The sequence below is a fragment of the Urocitellus parryii genome, chromosome 4, assembly GCF_045843805.1.
Source record: "Urocitellus parryii isolate mUroPar1 chromosome 4, mUroPar1.hap1, whole genome shotgun sequence".
NCBI lineage: Eukaryota > Metazoa > Chordata > Mammalia > Rodentia > Sciuridae > Urocitellus > Urocitellus parryii.
Window position 1 is genome coordinate 14224799 of NC_135534.1, and position 20172 is coordinate 14244970.

The 20172-nt window shown below is 41.4% G+C and overlaps 1 protein-coding gene and 1 pseudogene across 3 annotated transcripts; both read left to right on the forward strand.

Moving 5' to 3' along the window:
• Positions 1–6653: 6653 nt before the first annotated feature.
• Glyat (glycine-N-acyltransferase) lies at positions 6654–19286 on the forward strand. 3 transcript variants are annotated; one of them, XM_077797437.1, is made up of 8 exons: positions 6654–6715; positions 6834–6929; positions 8791–8928; positions 10597–10693; positions 13308–13415; positions 16227–16353; positions 17741–17912; positions 18292–19286. In XM_077797437.1, exons 4-8 carry the CDS (start codon positions 10616–10618, stop codon positions 18692–18694), a joined length of 888 nt encoding a protein of 295 aa, XP_077653563.1. In that variant the 5' UTR covers positions 6654–6715; positions 6834–6929; positions 8791–8928; positions 10597–10615; the 3' UTR covers positions 18695–19286. The 3 variants fall into 3 exon arrangements, with proteins under 3 accessions (XP_077653563.1, XP_077653564.1, XP_077653565.1); XM_077797438.1 differs by having other exon boundaries at positions 8821–8928; XM_077797439.1 differs by lacking the exon at positions 8791–8928.
• Positions 13807–14782, forward strand: LOC113195084 (RING finger protein 11 pseudogene; annotated as a pseudogene).
• Positions 19287–20172: the final 886 nt, after the last annotated feature.

Consider the following 20172-nt stretch of genomic DNA (forward strand, 5'->3'; position numbering starts at 1 on the left):
ACCCATCTCCCGCCTTTCTTTGCCAAGGGGTTTCTGGTCCCCTTTAGCAAAGTGCTAGGGTCTCAGTTTGCCCTGTGCCAGAGACCCTGGGAGGATTCAGACTTAAGGGCATTACTGCTTATCCTCCCGGCCACTAAAAACCCATTGCAAAAGAGAATCGTGTGCTCTTTTGTTGCCTTTGCTCTGAAGACTAAAGGAATCGCCTAAGGGTTAAGGGATATCTACTGGTTGTAAGGTAGCAGATTACGGGAGGAGTTGATTCTAAAAATGCCTCTCTAGCAGCTTAAAGAACACAGCACATTTTAAACATTAGGGCGGTAAAACAGACTAGTGAAAGTTACCTATGCACCTTAGGGAACCTGGGCAGATTTTGCTAATTATCCCATGCCTTTCTCAGTCCTACAACCTGAATTGCTAACATTTCTGACCTGCGAAGGAAGGGGAGCATCCAGGAGGAATGGATGTGAGGTTGGGAGTGTTGTGTAGCCCACACGGAGGCAAATGTGATTGGGGCTTTCCCTCAGTGCCATTCATCTACCGATCACCCTGGATACCCCTGAGGGCTGTCGGGAGGGGGCTCAAGAGAAAGGAACCTTAGGAATACGCCTGAGTGTAGCCCAGACTGGAATTCCGCAGTTGTTCCAAACTCCTTCCTCCACCTCCATGCATCCGAGGCAGATCGGGATTCGGGACACTGTGTACTCACGCCAATTGCTCTCCGGACCCAGACAGAAAAGTTGGAAGCGGGGGCTGGGGATGTGGCTCAACTGGTAGCGCGCTCGCCTGGAGTGCGTGCGGCCCGGGTTCGATCCTCAGCACCACATACCAACAAAGATGTTGTGTCTGCCGAGAACTAAAAAAAAATAAATATTAAAAATAAAATTCTCTTCTCTCTCTCTCTCTCTCTCTCTCTCTTTAAAAAAAAAAAAAAAAAAAAAAAAGTTGGAAGCGGCTTTGGCAGAACCCAACATGCCTGCTCTGTACCGAACAGGTGATTGAGAGCTGCTTAGGCCGGGAAACCTCTCACCCGAGTCTTGAAGAGTGGCGGCTGCCCTAATTGCATTTAAGTAGCCGTCGGGTGCCCACCTTACCCTCCAGAAAGAAAGAGAGAGAAAGATGCACCTCAAACAGACATGGGGTGCATGCACTTACCTCGGTGTAGTATCTCGGTCTGGGACCTCCAATATGTTACCACTGTTGGCCGGTGACGAGTCCTTGCTTCCCCAATGTTGAAGAATAACACCAGAGAAGCGCGCCGAGGCAAGGTCAGAGTGGAAAATAGAAGTTTATTAAAGGACAGCAGAAAAGACTTCTCCCAGAGGAAGAAGGGGACCCAAGAGGTGGAATCTGTGGAAGTGCGGTTGTCTCCCCTTTTTATAGTTTTGGTGATGGAATGTAGGTTGGAAGGCCCGAGGGGTGGGACACAGGTAATCTGGGCAGGAAGGACTTCATTATCACTTCTTGGGATGGACTATCTTCAAATCTGCTGGGGCTGTTCCCTGGGTTCCATTAACATTTCTTTGGGGTGGACTTTGGCCTAGGGCCTTTCTGGGATTTCATTAACATTCCATGAGTTGTCCTGCGTTTCCCGGAATCATTCTCAGCATGGCCTCCATTTTAGATTTCACTCCATATGGTATTAGACCTGATTTACTTAACTACACTGACTAAATAACTTTAAATCTGGCTTCAGTGTTACAGTCTGGATCTGGACTGTCCCTAAAGGCTCATGTGCTGACGGGTTAGTCCCCAGGTGGTGGTGCTATTGAGAGATGGTGGTGCTAAACTTTAGGAGGCAGCCTTGTTGAATGAAATGGGTCACAGGACCCATCAAAGCCTACCTTTGAAGGATGTATTTTGTCCCGAGGCTCTTTCTCTCACTCCTTCCTGGCTGCCATGAGATGACCAGCTCTGCTCTGCCTTGTGCTCGCCACCATGAGGTTCTGCCTCACCACTGAGTGGGGCTAAGCCCCCTTGAACTGAAACTTCTAGAATTGCAAGCGAAAATAAAACTTCAAGTTGATTTTCTCAGGTATTTTTTCAGAATGATGAAAATCTGACTAATAGGCAGTTACTTTTGGATTCTTTGACAGAAAACACATATACCTCCATTTTGTCAGAATCAATTCTAGAGAGTTTTTTTTTTTTGGTCTCATTTCCTGTTGCTTTATATTTTGTTACTTATATTTGTTGGCACTTTGTGTTTATGTCTATGGGAAAAAAAAAAAAAAACAGTCACTCCTCTCAGTTTTTATGCCCAGGCTTCTTGCAGGAGAAAACCTTTGTCAATCACCCTGACTAGAGATTTGGGTGGTGTGTGTGGGGGAGGGGGGGGGCTGAGCATCCAAACCTTTTCTGTGTATTTTCTTTCTGTGTATTTTCTTATTCATATAAATTCCTAGTTAGGAGAATTTGTCAGTTTTCCTCAGAGTTTGCAATCTCTGGCCTTCTCTGATATCTGTCTGCTATTGGTGCTCTGAGCCACAGCACAGTGACCAGCTCTTTTGGTCAGTGGCTCCCAGGTATAGAACATGTTGGGTCCTACCCAGGATCCAGGACAAACAAGGCAGGATCCAGTGTCTCAGGCAGACCCCTCAAAACATCTGAAAACTGGACCTGTGTCTCATTATTCTTTCCTAGGGAATAGCTGAGGCTGTGCATTTCCCAAATATGTCATGCTGATATAGAGGGAGGGGCTCCTGTAGGTGAATGTGTGGTATTTCAGACATATTTATTTTCAGCAGCTTCCCAGGTACTTAGAGTATGCCAATCCCACTAGCACAGGTGACCCAGAAGCCCCGTCCCTGGGGCAGCCCCATGGAAAGCAGGATGTTGAATGGGTGCCCCAAATCTTCCCTTAGTAGAGAGAAGACAGGAATTCAGGGATTTTGCTGCTCACTGTGTGAAGACAAGGAGAAGGACTATTGTACCAGTGAGTGTCCAAACCATCACCTTTGATCTCAGCGGCTTGCAGTCTGGATTCCTCTCCTATCAGTGTTTGGACTCAGGCAAAACAAACCAATTCCTTTAGCAGCCTCCAAAAAGCCCAACCCTTGGACCCATGGTCCAGTGTCTTTAGCTCTCATGGCCCCTCATTCCTCTCCTTCAGGAAGTCACACAGTGTTACCCTAGTAGCTAATCACTTGCAACTGATGCTTCTAAAATGAGCTCTGATCAAGTATCTTCTATAAAAATTCCCTATATTCTAGTAAAAACTTGCCATTTTCTGGTAAAAACAGACAGCTACAGGTTAACCCCTAAGATAAGGTTGCTGTAGTTCTGTTTCTGTAAGCACTGGAACTCAATCTAATCATCTGAAACTCTTCTACATCAAAATGCTTCCTTTTCTCTGCTTTCACTTTTAGAGATACTGTTAGTCGAATGACAAAGAAATTCAAACTTTTGAAACCATGAATAATACCTAACAGAATAAAAAGAAGTTCAGCATTTTAGGGACAGAAGAAAACAGGGTGGACTAAATTTTATTGTCTAAAATCCGTATGTTGAAATCCTAACCCCAAATGTGATGGTGTTAGGAGAGAGCCGGGTGGAGAGGGATAATTAGTCATGAGGGTAGAGCACTCCTGAATGTGATTAGTGTCTTCAAAGGCCCCAGAGAGCTCTCCCCTTCTCTCTGCCATATACAGAAACAACAAGAAAATGAATGTCTATGAACTAGGGAGTGGGCCCTCCTGAGACACCAAATCTGCCAGCTGCTTGATCTTAGACTTCTAGTCACCCAAACTGTGAGAAATAAATGTTTGTTATTAAAAACATCCAGTTCATGTAATTTTATTGGAGTAACCCAAATGGACCAAGGCCATGGTATATGACACCAGCCTTAATCAACAATGCATCTTTTTCATAAGCAATATATAAAAGAATTCATTGTTCTTAAGCTGGAAGAAGAGATATTCTTAGATGTAACTGAGAACATTTGTCATGTCAAAACCCAGAGATTAAAAACCCTGAAGCTCCATTAACGCTGATTACTCCCCTGTCAAACCCCTGGCTTTTCTGCATTTGCAGGGATCTGGCTCTTCTGTGCCAATCAAGGATGAAGATTTCTAGTTCCCTGAACATCTAAGTCCATGTGTTTGAACGTCCAATATCTTTATCCCATCTTTAAGTGACACATGACTGCACTATTATTTACTTTCCTTTATTGATTCAGAAATGGAGCTAATGAATGATGAAATAATTGGCCCAAGGCACCCTAAGTAAGTATCAAGACCTTAACCCTGTTAATTTGGAATCTCATCCTCACTATGAGCCACTTGCTAGGGTGCTTCTGCCAACAGTTTCAGCACCTCACTCAGACTCCAGCAAAAAACAGTTAAAGTCAATGCTGAGGCTTTTCCCTTATATCCGATCCCAAACAGTGTGACAAGATTTGTGTCTATGATCACATATTAACACAGCAAGTATAATAACCACAGAATTAAAGAAAAGAAGGAAAGATTCTTGACAGAACACATCCTTTTTTGCAACGGCTTGTATCAGACATTGAACTCAGGGGCGCTTAACCACTGAGCACCTCAGCCCTTTTTTATTTTGAGACAAGGTCTTGCTAATTTGCTGAAGCTGGCCTTGAACTTGTGATCTTCCTGCTTCAGTCTCCAGAGTTGCCACAATTACAAGCTTGTGTCATTGCACCTAGCTAACACATGTTTTTTTTGTTTGTTTGCTTTTTGTTGTTGTTTTTACAGCGGGGAGGGCAACAACTGGAAAAGATTGAGAGAAGTGTGCAAGTTTCAAGGGCAACAAATATCCTCTTTGTCTTCTGAGTGATTGATTGCCTGAGTAATGTGGACACAGAAGACACAAGGACACAGAGGAGGATGGGTCTGATTTCTGGGACTAGGGAAAAGGATGACCACACTCTTCTGCTGCAGGCAGCTTTTGTGAATTATGAATCTGCTCGGGTAAAGGGAGGTCTACTCTGTTGATGGTGACAGAACAGATTCAATGGACTTTGGCATTGGCAAAAGAGTAATGGATAATCATAGTGACCTCAAACACAGGAGACAAGAAGGACAACTGATGTTCTGGAAGAGACAGGACTCCAAAAGGGGACAAGAGAAAAATCCATGCAGTCATGGACGGTACAGATCCACTGACGGAAGGAACATACAAGCTATTTTGAATCCTGTCCCTGTTCCTCTGGTCAGAGAATCTCTTCTCCTATCCACAGTGAAACTGTTGACCATCCTAGAAAAGTGTTGATGAGGACAAGGACCTGCTTGGTGTCAGAATTCCCTTCTTCGTTTTTTCCACACAGTGGAGTTGAGACTCAAATTATCTTTTTTATGAACCTTCCTTTACCTTCTGAAGATGGCAGAGGAAGTGCTAAGGCTCTGGACTTAATTCCTGTCTAATTTCAACAAAGTCTTTTTCCTTCTCTATAACAACCAGGCTAAGAAGGAAAAACACAGAACGATTGGATGTTAAATAGCAGCCTTGAAAAGGGGCAGAGAGAGGGCACAGCTTATCCTAAAGAAGGAGGACCCTAACAGCTTTACTAACTCCACGCAAGTACTTTCCTCTTCAGCCTATGTGTAAGAAAAAGGGTCAGAGAAGAATCCTGCAAAGCAGACCTCACTGATACTGTCCCACTACATTGTTCCTGCTGCAGAGATTTGAGAATTGAAAGGGAGGGGACGGGGGCATTCCTGCTGCACCCCTCCCCTGACTCAGGCAAAGGCAAGGCCCTACTGAGGTGGATGGCTCAAGGTGTCCATCCTCTGGAGGAGCTCAGTGTTTCTGGGAATGGGCTGGTTTGTTTCTGTATTCCTTTAATAAGTAAAGTTGCGACTTCTCATAGAACCATTAAGTATGAAGGAAAAAACATGACTTCCCCTGTTAATGCAACTACTTCCAAAGAATAGATCTGTTGGCTCTAAATGCAACGATTCAGCTGTGGAGCGTAAATTGTTAATGTTCAATGAGAAACCCCTGTATTCCTGTCAAGGAAGTTTTTGAGAAATTAAATTAAAATCTAGAGAAGAAGAATTAATGTTAAGAAGACAGATTAGTGCTTGGTACTGGGCAACTTGTTCTTGTTCCTGTGCACAATGGTTTGTGCTCTTACTCTTGTTGGATTACAATTAATAGCAAGTTAGCCACTTGCCATAACCGTGGCACCAGTTCCAGTCAGTAAGTTAAGAAAGAATAGTCAAGGTATAGGCCAAGAGTCTGGGACATTTCTAACTATTATTAAAAGCTAACTAAGCGGAAACAGCTCAAAGCAATACAGGAACTGAAAGGAAAAATGCTTGCTTATGCCTAAGCCAAGAGACATTCTTCTATTCTAATTGTAGCTACATAATATTTTGTTTCTTTGAATAATGATTCCTGTTTTGTAACCACAAAGTACTGTGAGCCTGCCAAAATGAAAAGTATATATGATCAACTTCACAAGTAAAGATGGGGATTCAGCACCTTCACTTTGGTGTCTGTGTTGTTTCTCCACCCCCCTTTCGCAGACTCCTCACCATCCTGAGACCCCCTGTTGGAGCTGGACTGGACACATTCCCTGCATAATCTGACCCTGCTTCCAGGATCTGCCTGCTGTGATTTCCACACAGCTTTGGTTTACATAGAAATGGCGGGATCTGTGGGGGCAAAGAGCATGTGATGTTTCAGGAAGAGAAGCTCAGAGGGCACATGCTAACCTCCTCAGCCTTGCATGACTTTTCAACAAGAAACCCTGATGGTAAGTGTTGTTTTCACTACAGTTGACATCCAGCAATCTTTGCCAGCTTAGTGCAAGGTCCATGTTACATCTCAGGAATTTCTGGAAGAGACATATCCAAACTCGCTCACTCTTCCAGAGCCCACTGGACTGACTGCATCAGAGGGAAATTCCATCTCTTGGAAGTCTAATCCTAGCTACATCTGAGAAGAACTGTGTGAAGATATCTTTTCAGGTAAGGACTCCTCTCAAAAAGTAGCAGGCACGTAGAATCAACAAGTGTGGAGACAGATGTACAAGGTGAGAGCTAAAAGCAATTAAGTGGTACTGCATGTGGGAGTCACACTGAATGGATCGATTTTAGCTGTTCTTGTCAGATGCAAACAGATGAGTGATTATGTGGCGTGAATGGGGTATGCTTGAGTAAGCCTTCTTCCTATCGGTATATATCCCATAAGATCTTGTGTATCTTAAGTATACATGATAATGTTTTTGAGTTTTTTAAAGATACTCTTTGCTTTTTTTTGCGTTCCTTCCTCTCAAGTGAACCAAATCCAAATGCTAATACAGAGCTATGTTGAGCATATGCCCAAGGAAAAGGAGTAACTTCAACTTGAGAAACGTATATCTGGCATTTGTTCTGTAAAGGACAGAATTCTTAGAGGTTTCTGCCCTGATCTAATAAATGAGTGAGCAGAGATTTGGATGACTTTCTAGAAGCAAGTGGGTGAATGGAATATCCAGAGATTGGGAGACACTGCAAACATGACCATATTGAATCCTTATGGTTACGTGGTAAGGTAGGCAGTTTTCTCCTTGTGACTGGTAAGAAGATTGAGCTTAAAGTCAGAAAGGAAATAAACAGATTGTTAATTTAAATTGTACAGCAAACAAATCAGACTTTAAATATTCCCCCTGTAATGTTACTATCACAATCTATATTGTCTTTCAAATTTGTGCTAATACTGTATATGTCATACATGAAAGGTTTTATATCCTAAATTGTCTAATTTTACTTTAACACTCTCCCACACCTGTATGTATTATATATTATGCCTGTGTGTATGATTTTAATACCTTAGAATTGCATTGCCCTGCTAAATCATATTTAACATTAACTTCCCCTCTTCTGGACATTGGAATTTTATTTATTACGTGCTCTAAATTCTATTTAGAGCAGTTTTGTTCTTCTAAATGGTTTTCTTTGGATTAATTTACACTATGGGATTGGCAGGGTCAAAGATTCTGAAGTTTGCACACAAGGACATTGACATTACCTATTACCCAGGGCTGTTGGCTCCGGTGAGGGTGACAGGCTTTAGCAGTTTTCAGTGTATCTTATTTAATGAGCATGATGCTCGGTTCTTAGTTTGTGTCCACATTCTTGGAGGGAGGGTGATTCCAAACTGAACAGTTCAAGAAATAGAGTCACATGACACCCCACAGAGTTAACATCAAATTGTACTTTGGATCTTATACTCATGTACTTTTCTACATAATGAGTGGTCCTGAGGGTTATAGTCCTGCGGGTTATGTCCCTGAGGCCTGGGAAGTAGAAGTGAACAGAGAACAAGCCTGTAGGCACCAACATCTCCGAGCTCGGTGGTGAAGAAGTTTGTTGAAAGCTTCTAATCAACGACCACCTGGAGCACACCTGTCATTTGACAAACTGAGTTTGTTGTCTGTCACAATGTGGAAAAGAGCACACTTCGGGGGAACTGTGGTGCATTCACAGCAAGCATGCAGGAGTGGCTGGAGGTGGGCGACTTTGGCAGGATTCAAGGAAGCATGGTTTTGCTCTGGCGTGGATCCTGTCAGAGAGCAGGGCAAATCTAATTAACCCTTTTATTCCTGCAGCAGGAGGAAAGGAACAGGGGTCCAGAAGTCATGGTCACATGATAACTGCGGGGAGGATGTCTGGCTGTTTTTGCTGCTAAGGCTGACTTCATGTTTCAAGCATGAGCACAGAGTGGCCTTGGCTTTTAATTAATTTATTAATTTTTGTCTCACTGGATTGTGGTCACACCGATGCTCCTTCTCTGTGAAAACCTTATGTTTTAAAGGCTGCTCTTTTTTTGCTTTCTTAAATTCCTAAGTGACCCAAAGTGAAACAGGAACTATTTTAGATACATGATCTGGGGAGCAGAAAGCAGCAGAGAGACAAAGAAGCAAAGTGAAGGATAGTTTTCCTCTAACATCCACAGTCAGAAAGGGACAGCTCCCAGGTCTATCAGGTAAGTCATCTCGACTGTTTAACAGTAAAAATCAGCATCATTTGTTGAAGAGACTATTATTCTATCTCTGTTGAATGTCCTCCACATCTTAACAGTACACATTTTCCCATTCCCCTGTGTATCCTTTTGGAGAGTTTCAACGGCTGTGCCTTTAACTTATCAATCTTTTCTTCTTTACTGTCTAATCCACTGTTGATCACATCCTGCCTAATTTTTATTTTAAATGTAGTGGTTTTTTATTTCCATAAGATCTCATTTAGCTTCTCACCATTCTTATGCATTTCTTTCTCTTCTTAAACACCAGGAGCTAAGTTAATGTCCTTATCGGTTAGTTCTAAGAGCTCTAGGTCTGGTAATGTTTATTTTAATTTTTTCAGGTAAGACAGTCATTTGCAATGACTATCACAAGGGGATGGAGGCAGGTGACTTTTGCCACAGGGGCAAGTTTCAGACCCCAGGTCCCAAGCATCTCCTCTAGACAGGTTTTCGCTGAAGGTTCTATTTCTCCTGATTGTGGAGGAAAGTTATTGCCGACTCTGCTTCTTTGCCTCTCTACTGCTTTCTCTTCTCCCAGATCATTCATCTAAACCAGTGTCTTCACCTGTTCCAAATTTTTTCATCAGATGCTTTTTAGTTGACAAAGTTTGTGTTAAATTTTGTTCTGATACACAATTATTGGAGTCAGTCATCAAGAAATAGCTCGGGGACGATGTTGTCATTGTTTCACGTGTGAAAATAGCCAGATCCATGATCCCATCTTGTCCAGAAGCAAAAGACCCTTCCTGTTTTTTGAAACTCACACTTGGCCAGGTGTGTGTGTGTGTGTGTGTGTGTGTGTGTGTGTGTATGTGTGTATGTACACCAAGGATTGAACACAGGGATGCTTAACCACTGAGCCACATCCCCAGCACATTTTATTTTTTATTTTGAGGCAGGGTCTCACTAAGTTGTTTGGGGGCCTCACAAAGTTGCAGAGGCTGCTTTTGAACTTGTGATTTTCCAGCCTCAACTGTCCCAGTCGCTGGAGGAGTTTAGCACTTACTTTCCTGAGCTCCAAATATCACCATTCCAATACAGAACACAATGACACATCCTCTTTCCATTTTTTTTTCTTTTTGTAGTTAGAATGTGATGTTCAGGTTACTCCTCTTAAATGGAATAAGTCAGATTTGTAAAAATGCTGTTTTTTTTACCTAGTAATTTCTCCTCTACCAAGACTTTTACTAAATACTTCATGTGTATTCATTCATTTAATCTTCACAAAAATTCTCTGAGATAGTGCTCTTATCCCCACTACTTTTGAAGAAACCAAGGAATCGAGAGGTTGAGTAACTTTCCCAAGGTTACACAGCTTGTTACTAGAGGGACCAAGAGAATCACTAATAGAAACTAAAATTTAAAAGATGTGGTATGTATTTTTTAAAATGTGCTTATTACTTTAAAGTGAAACTGGTGAGTAGAATTAACCGAAGGGTAAGAAAAGGAAATGAAAAATTAAGAAAGGGATCCTCAGCTTCCTGCCAGTCTTATCTCCCCTTGGAGTTGGTGAGGACTTCAGGGAGGAGACGATGGAGAAAGACTTGGCCATTAACACTGACCTTGCTACGCTCGTTTCTGGATCTCCTCTAGCTCCTCTCATTCCTGGTTGCTCCTTGGTTCTCTCTCTAGGGCTAAGGTGTCCTCCACGATGTTCCCGCTGCAAGGTGCCCAGATGCTGCAGACCCTGGAGAAATCCCTGAGGAAGAGCCTTCCTGAATCCATAAAGGTGACAGTGGTACTGCTGTGGGGAGGAAGGAAGAGAAGCATGATGTGAAAGGGAGGAAAGGAGACCCACCTTCACGCTGCACCCATTTTGGAGCCAGGCACTGCTTTGTATCTCCTCTCCCTTAAGTTTTATTACCTCTTTACAAGACATTTGCTATTATGTCCATGTTATGGGTAAGAAAATGAGGGCTCAATGATCTGCCCCGTATGCCACCAATAGTGCATCACAAAGCTATGGCATGAACACAGGTATTCCTGAGCCCCAACACTGCCTTTCATTCCGAGCCAGCTGAAAAATGTCTCCCCTGGATCCTTTTCAAGGAACATTCCTGAACAACACTTGAGATTTTCCCCTAGTTTTCCTCCAAAGTTTAGGTGAGATTGCATGTTAATGTTTAACTTGTTCACTTTAAGAGAACACTTGCCAGGTGAGAGGTTAACCGTCAGAGTCTCTTGGAAATCAGTAACAGGCTGATTTCTCTTTTGACTTGGATTTCTTAATTGCTCTGAACTGAATGTGTATTATTCAGCCATTTGGGCCTGGCTCCCAGTACCTCCCTTAACCTAGTAAAAATTGATCAGAAATCTTGAATTAAATAAAAACACACACATATAAATGTTCACTTCCAGAACTATGTAAGAGCAACTTACAAGATCTAGATTCTTGCCCGTGTTTTTCATTAGCAATGAAAGGGGAATGAGCTACTCCAGCAGAGCCGAAGTATAACTGTGTGTGTGTGTGTCTACTTAGAGGAAAATTAATTCTAGATTTGTATTGCTTTATAAGACACTCCTATAAAATACATATGTTTTTAGATGGACATCAAATTTCCTCATTTTTCTAACAGGTTTGTTATTCCCCTCTGACAAAAAGAGAGAAATATCAGCATTTTTATTTGAAGATTATATATGCATTTATTAGAAATCAATTAATGAAACAACTGGTCCTGTTTTTTAATTACCACCAGAATTATTTCAAATCAACTCATCTAAAAATAATGTTAAAAAGAACCCCTCAAAATGAAAGGCCCCCTTTTTTTGGCAGCCTCTGATAATAAGAGTCAATATTACCTAATATTCAGCTGCCTTTGCCTGACCAGCAGGATTATTTTTGTGGAGACTCCATCAGTTAGACAGTCTATGGATACCAGCCTGAGATATTTTCATGAGTGACTATTTTTAAAAATATTCCAGGATAAAAAATTTTATTTATTGCTTTATGATAGAATTTTATAATTTAAATTTCTCTATTTCTTGTGGTAGTAGGACTCAACATTTTGTGGAAATTCGTGGTGTTTCCCAGTGGTCTTTTGTTGGAGCAGTGGTGAGATGAGGGGGCTGTCTTGGCTCCTTACTTCTTATGAAGGAATAGCATTCTACTTTGGTTGTATATTAAATAAATACATTCTCCCTGAATGGAAATCAATAATATTTGTATGCCAGGTACTATATGTATATATATATATATATATATATATATATATATATATATATATATATATATATATATAGAGAGAGAGAGAGAGAGAGAGAGAGAGAGAGATTTTCTCAACTGGGTTTAAAGTAAGGATTGAGTACTATATTTATATATATTACGGGTCTCAGTTGAGAAAATGTCTATCTATTCTTTTACATATTAAATAATAAACATTATTAATATAAAATATATAAAAATATTAATAATGAATAAGTACAGGTATCAACTCCAAACGACTCAAATTGTACTAGCTGCCTCACTGTGTTCCACTCATTATGTTCTGAGTTCAGTAGGAAAAAAAAAAGTCTAGTTAATTACAACTTAGTTTAACTAATCATTTAATTTTAAATAATTTAGAAATGTTGTATGTCTTCTCTTTTCCTTGGTCTAATATCAGTAGTTCACATGGGGTGAAAGGAGGCAGCAGGGTAGGATACTGGTATAGTTTTGGCCATTGTCTCTTCATCCTGGGAATCAATCAAGTGTACTGCACCCCTTTGATCTTGGGTCACTAGCCTACTTTCATGCTGATATCTGCTGAACTCTTATCTTCACAACTTTCATGAGGTCTGTGTTGATCTGCTACTGCTTTCTCCAACCTCAGAACTACAAGGACACTGAACTGTTTACAGCTTTGCTCTCATTCGTCCTGGTCTCTCTCTTTCATCCTCTTTCCCTATAACCTGTACAACATGGCAGGGCAAGCATGTTCCAGGAAGAATTAGGTGTGAAAGCAAAAAATTGAAAACAGGTTAAAAATATGTCTATAATATGTTCAGTGGGCAAAACAACAAGTATCAGTAATTTCATTTTTATAATTGTATGCCTCTGTGTATAAACAGAAGAAAGTTTGGAAAAACACGATACTAAATCCTATAGTAAAGGATGGTTTTCCTAAAGTCATTCATTTTATTTGTGCAAATATTTTTGCTACATGACCTATGATTAATATTTAATGGAAAGAAAAAGCTCCTATTAATTGAAGTTAAAAAAAAGTAGAAGATGGAGATTGTTTGACATAGATTCTCATTTGACTTCCATAATGTCACAATGTATAGGAGTGACCTTTGTCCTGATCAAACAGGACATTCTGCCTTTCCCTTCTGTTATCTGACCTCTCTTCCATGGAATCCTGCAGGTTTATGGGACTGTATTTCACATGAACCATGGAAACCCATTCAACCGAAAGGCTTTAGTAGACAAATGGCCTGATTTCAATACAGTGGTTATCCGCCCTCAGGAACAGGTAAGGTGCCAGGTGGTCATATTTTCTCTGTGCCTACCATGTATCCGGCAGTGTGTAAAACCTAGAGATACAGAAGTCCATCACGGTGATGTCAAACAAGTCCCCATTCTCAATAATGTTACATCCTGAAGGAAAAGACCGATAAACAGGAAGATTACAACTTAGTGTGAGATACGATGGAACAGAAATAGCTCAAGTAAAATTGATTAACTTTTACTATGGAGGCTCCAGGAGGAGGCTTCAGAGTAATGATAGAGACACTTTTGGTTGGAGGTTTCATCTAAACTTGATTTTGTAGGTAAGTATATTTTTGTCAGGCCAAGAATGGAAAGAATATGTTCTCACCAGAGATAATCAAAAGGGTGGGACTATGAAAATATGATAGAGCACAATGTGTCAGGTTAACTCTAAAGCACTAAGCTTCAATGCTAGAGTTTCCATATGCAGCTAAGGGAAAGACCTAAAATTAACAAAACTAAATAGTTAATATAATTAAAAGATAAAAATCCATATGCTTATTTTAAAATTTCCAAAAAATAGGGGATTAGGTGAAGCAAGAATGTGAAACAGGTGTCTCCAGCAACCATCCCCCTCTAGAAACACCCATTTGAATGACTATCCTTGCACAAAAGTACCTTCACCACAGCTAAGCCATTTTCATCTGTGTAAACATAATCTACAAGGTTTGCACAACAAACCCTCTTGACAATGCATTTTTCACAACATATCCCGATTGCTAAGTAATGTGTGATTGTACTTGGAAACATCTTGTACATAAGTACATAGAATTTTACCTATAATTTAAAAAAACCAATGAAAAGTATTCAAAGAATACAAAATAAAAACAAAAAGAATATGAAAATACAGAGAAGACTGTCAGAACAGCACACAGGTAAGAGATCACACACCTCAGTTTAGGAAGATGGGGAACGTGCCTCCAATCCCCTACCTCGGATGCTATCTCCCCACTTCATGAGTTTCAATCCTATCCAATAGCCTTGGGGAGGGGACAGAGGCAGATCAGGAGCCACTGCCACCTCATCAGGAACAAGTTCCAGTGGCAGTTTATCATCCGATACCTAGCCAGACTCGGATGGCAACTGAGCTGACTAAAAGAGAAACAAATTAGGGAAGTTCAAAAAAATAGGCCTTGTACAGCACCTACCTAAAGGAATTTATGACCCTGGAGGAGAGAGATCAAAAGATCCTGGAGTGTGTGATCTGTACGACGGACCTTGCTTATAGAGACCAGTTAGGCTTCTGCTGCGCATGCACATTACCTGGACTGTGTAGTTGACTGGTTGGTGAGATCCACCCTGTGCCCGTCCTGCATGAAGCCAGTTGACACAGTGCTACTTTCAACCTAGGAGGCTGACTGAGCCAGGGTCTCTCCTCTGACTTCCACTGAGCCATCATTTTGGGTGGTTCTGATCTTTTGTCACTGAGCCCAAAGAATCAGGGATTAGGATTTAAGATCGTGCATAAGTTTCCTAAAAATTCCTGGATGGCTGCAGATGTTGAGGAAAGTATGTAATATTTTAGGAACTTAGGAGAGAAAAGTACAGTGGTGTTTTTTATGTAAAGTCTTGACCCAGTGTTTAAAAATGTAACTGTAGTTGGATCTTGTTATTGCTTCAGTACACAGGGATTTTTTTAAAGTGTTACAGAAGCTCTGTATGTTTAAATTGTGTGTGTTGAATATTAGAAAAAAGAGAGTGGTTATTTTTCCTAAATGAAATACCTTCTCCTCTCCACCCAAATTCTTTTCTGAAGTTACTAGTATTTAGGTCCAAGTTTTATTAAAAACTACATTCACTGGCACATACAAAAGAATAGTTTGAGGCTTATTTGTATAGTTCTTTTTTTCTATTAAAAATGGAATTCATCATCTTAGATTTTATTAATTTATTTATCTACCTATCTATTTATTTATTTAGGTCCTGGGGAATTGCGCTTTACCACTGAACCATATCCTCAGCCCGTTTTTGTATTTTATTTAGAGACAGGGTCTTGTTGAGTTGCTTAGGGTCTCACTGAGTTACTGAGGCTGGCTTTGAACAAGCAATTCTCCTGTCTCAGCCTCCAGGGCCTCCAGGATTATAGGTGTGCACCACCGTGCCTGGCTACACATAATCTTAAGCAACAAAATTTGTCAGTAATGTCATAGCTGACTCATGAGTGAATTTTTTGTAGCATATTTTCCAACGAAATTTTTTAAAGTTTTCTAACTCTACCCTCGTTGTGATAATATTTTCCTCTGTCTCCTTTTTCCAAATAATTTTATCTGTTGTTTAATACTTTGAAGGGACCTTTCTGAATATGAGGCTTGTTTGTTTTTCTCAAAATACAATTATAACTATGGCATTTTTCAAAGAAAGCATTTCCAGTATGATTTTATTACATATGAATGGAAATATTAATCCCATTATCTTTATTAAATTTAATACTGTCATGTTCTTAGTCTGTGAGTTCTGCAAGTATTTGAATTGTATTTTTGCATCAGAAGTTTTCCTTCATTGCTTCTTTTTCTTTTTTGATCAGAATGATTGGAGTATAGAACAATACTGTCTAAATGGTTGTATGTTTGATTGGAAATATCAATGTAACATGAGGGTAGAGAATAATATTGTTCTGGAATTTTTCATCACCAATTGAATATTTGAATCTCTGATCTTGATCTGATGATGTAAATGACTCAGAAATGATTCAATTGCACCAATAAAAAGAGCAATGTTTTGTGACTTAAAAAATCAGCATTGCCATCACGAATTATAAGGAATGTGTTCTTTCTCCTTTTCCCAATGACAATAGGATATGACAGATGACCTGGATCAATACACCAATACTTACCAAGTCTACTCCAAGGATCCCCAGAACTGTCAGGAATTCCTTGGTTCTCCAGAAGTGATCAATTGGAAACAGCATTTGCAGATTCAGAGTAAGTGAGAGGAATGGACTCACCACTGTGTCCTGATCAAGTCCTGATCAGCTGACTCACCGCTGTGTCCTGATCAAGTCCCCAAGTGGTTCATACATCTCTCCTTCAAAGAACAGATCCTCACTTGCCGTCAGTTTTTTGACCCTATACCTGTAAAGGTGCAAAAAATCCTCAACTATGGGAAAGAATGGGTTTCATTTGGACAACCATAATGTAGTTCCTATTATCCAGAATTTATGGCATCTTTCACAGATAACCCTTAGGCTTACTGGGCTTACCGGGGTTGTCAGAGCAGAGTTTCACCTCCCATTCCTGGAGTCAGAACAGCAATTCATTGTGCCATAGAGAATCTCCCAGTATACCCTCTGGAATCAGGCTGTCTAGGATGGTATCTGCCTAATAGTTTCCGTGACTCTAGCAAAGTGACTTCTCCTCCATAAGATTATATTCTTCACATATAAAAATGAGAGGAATAATGGTATGTACAGCACAGAGCACTAAAAAAAAATAATAAACAACTAAACAAACAAAAAACGAGATTGTGAATAAGAAGAGCTTAGTACAATACCAAGATGTGTCAGTTAATTTTTGCTGCATAAGTAAGCTCCTAAGTAAGTGAATCAACCATCTGAGCTGGGCTTTGCCAGGCAGTTCCTCTGCTGGTCTCTTCTAGGTATATCACACACCCTGAGTTGATGGGAGATATGGTTGCTTTAGCATGGCCTCTTTTGCATGTCTGAATGGTGATTCTGGCTGCCTGCAGTGCTGGTTTGGGGCTCTAGTGACATCATGATAGAAGCACGTGTCTCCTAGAAGCCAGCCTAGGCTACTTTTATAATATTGGTCTCCAGATAAACAAGATCAAAAAGAGAGGGAAAGCCCCAAGGGCAAGTGCTTTAAGCCTTCTCTGCATTCAATTTGCTCTTTTCATTAGTAGATGCAAGTCACTTATTGAATGTCAGACACAGTGCAGGAATGAACACTTCCAGGAAACTGATACCAGGAGATGAGCTCAAATGGTGTTATTACGGAAATAATCCATCACATTGGGAACATGGCTCAGTAGATGTTGGCTATTGTTTTGGTTTTTTTTTAACAACTCTTTGATTATCAAAAATACATGATTATATAGCCCAGAAATCTTTGTTCCCATCTTGATATCACCACTCACAACACGACCATGTATGAATTCATCCCTGGACTTATTTTTATTTACATAAAACAGGAAGTTTTCAAAAATCCTGAAACTAGATGACCCTTCACATGGTGGCAACACCAAGCCCAGGACCATGGTTTTCTGACCCTACATGTGACATTTCCTACTCCCGTGAAGAGCTTCTCTCTCGAAGGGGTTTTCATCATTACTTCTCCCCATACACCCGTCTAGGTTCCCAGTCCAGCCTGAATGAGGCAATACAAAATCTTGCAGCTACGAAATCTTTGAAAATCGAACGCTCAGAGAACATTCTCTTCATCGCAGCTGAAACCATCAAGAAACTAATCCCTTCCCTGCTGGATACCAAGACTTTATCACCTGGTGGTGGCAAGCCCAAGGCCATGTGAGTCTGATAAAATGCCAACTCTCCTTACTCATTCCTCTGCCTCTCGGCAGGGTCCTGCCTTCTCGCCCTGCTTGCTCTCTTTCCTCCAAAGGATCAGTGTTCCATGAAGTGGTAAGAATTGTCTTTTAAAAAAGAGTAACTCCGACAGACTACCTTCCTCCCCACCTCGAGTGAGTGGGTCCTGGGTCTGCTGCTGAGCTTCTTCTTCTTGCTCGCTTCCTCCGGCCACGCCGGCCTCCTCTCTGTCCCCGGGCATCCCAAGCTCTCCATACTCTAGGACTTGCATTCGCTGTGTCCTCTTCTCTGTCTCTCCAGCTTGTTGAGGTAAGAACAAATGCACACCTTTATCCTCATGGGCCTTTCTTTCTCTCCATAGCAACCAAGAGAAGTTTAAAATCTCCTCCCTGGGTATTTCCCACGCTGCCTTGGTGAATCAATTCTGGCATTTTGGTGGCAATGAGAGAAGCCAGAAATTCATTGAGCGCTGTCTCCGGAACTTCCCGAGCTCCTGTTTGCTGGGGCCTGAGGGGAACCCGGTGTCCTGGACATTGATGGACTACACTGGAGAAACGCGAATGGGAGGTACCCTGCCCGAGTACCGTACCCAGGGCCTCGTCACCTATGCTGTCTATATGCAGGCCCAGGAAATGGCCAAACGTGGGTTTCCTGTTTATTCTCACACAGTCAAGACCAACACAGCTATGCAAAAAATGAGCTACACTCTGCAACACATCCCCATGTCTTGTGCCTGGAACCAGTGGCTCTGTTCGCCAATGTGAAGCTGGCGCTGAACACAACTTGGTGTTGGGTGGGTCTGGAGTGAATGGCAGGAAGAAAGAAAGAATACACTGAATCAGCATTCAGGGCTCCTGTTTGGGCTCTGCAGAAGGAGTGTGAATGGTCGACAGGACTTTCCTATCCCTGGGCTCAAATCACTCATGGACTTCCCTTAGGTTCCCCAGATAGAAGCAGAAAATGTTGCTGCTGTATTGAACCCCTGTGATTTCACACCGCATCCTTCATCAGCTACATAATGTTCCAAATTACTTTTTCTGAAACTCGTAACGAGTGGGTCAGAAGATCCTTGATAATATTTTCTGGCAGCTATGACTTATTTCTCTTTCTGTTTATGGCTTTTCCTTCAGTGATCAGCAAGTGGGCTGTCTTCATTAGATCTTTAGAGAGTAGCTTTTCCTCTGTTTGCTGCTTTATAGGTACATTAAATATATGCCACACAAATTATATGGGCTGTTAGGCTAAACACAATGTACATGACATAGCAAGAAGAATTGTTAAGAAAAAAAGACTAACTCCTTTAACTTGTCCTCTCCCAGCTCCCACCCCAGGAAAAATGATCCAATGTGGCTTCCCAAACCCACTGAAACTATCAAGTAATAAAGCAATTTTTACCCTTGATTATACAAGTTTATGCAAAGTGGTTCATGATGGGGAGGAAGTAGAAGATGGGAAGGCGGATCAAGACGCAGGGAGGTGGACATTTACTGAGAAGAGATAGGAGTGGAGGGGAATGGAGGGCAGCACAGATCCCTGCTATCTCTCTTGACCTTGGCCCATTACTACAGGATGGCGGGACTCTATGATGTTCAGGTAATTGTCTCGTGGGAGAGTTCCTGTGGGTGGCAACAACAGGAGAGATATTCTTCTTGGTTGGGACAGGTTTGCTGAGAGTCTCCTTTCTCACCCCTCAAGAGAAATAGCACTCCCCCTCCCAACAACCCACCCCACACTAGGCAGCAAAGAGAGTTCTGGAATGAGGGTGATCACCTGGATTAAGAACTTACTCCCTCAGGTATACCTAAACCCAAAATTGGTCTTTGACATTGGAGATGAAGCCCTACCCCAGATCTACCCATCTCCAAAATAATGGCTAAGATTTAATTTTCTGGACAGTCAAGATGACTTGACTTTCTGGACAGTCAAGTTTAGAGCAGGGTTTTTCTGCATTTGCACAATGGACATTTTGGACTATCTAATATTTGTTGATTGTAGGATGCTAGCTGGATTCCTGACCTCTACCCACTAGATGCCAATAGCATCCTCCATCCCCCTTTTGGTCACTGAGAACATCTATCTCCACATAATGACAATGTCCCTGGAGGCAAAATTGCCTCTGGTTGAGAAAAGCTGTTTTAGAGAGTAGTTCCCAAACTTAAGAGTGCATCATAACCACCTGGCACTGTAGCTGGGGGGAGGCGCTGGTGCACACCCATAGTCCCAGTACTCAGGAGGTTGAGGC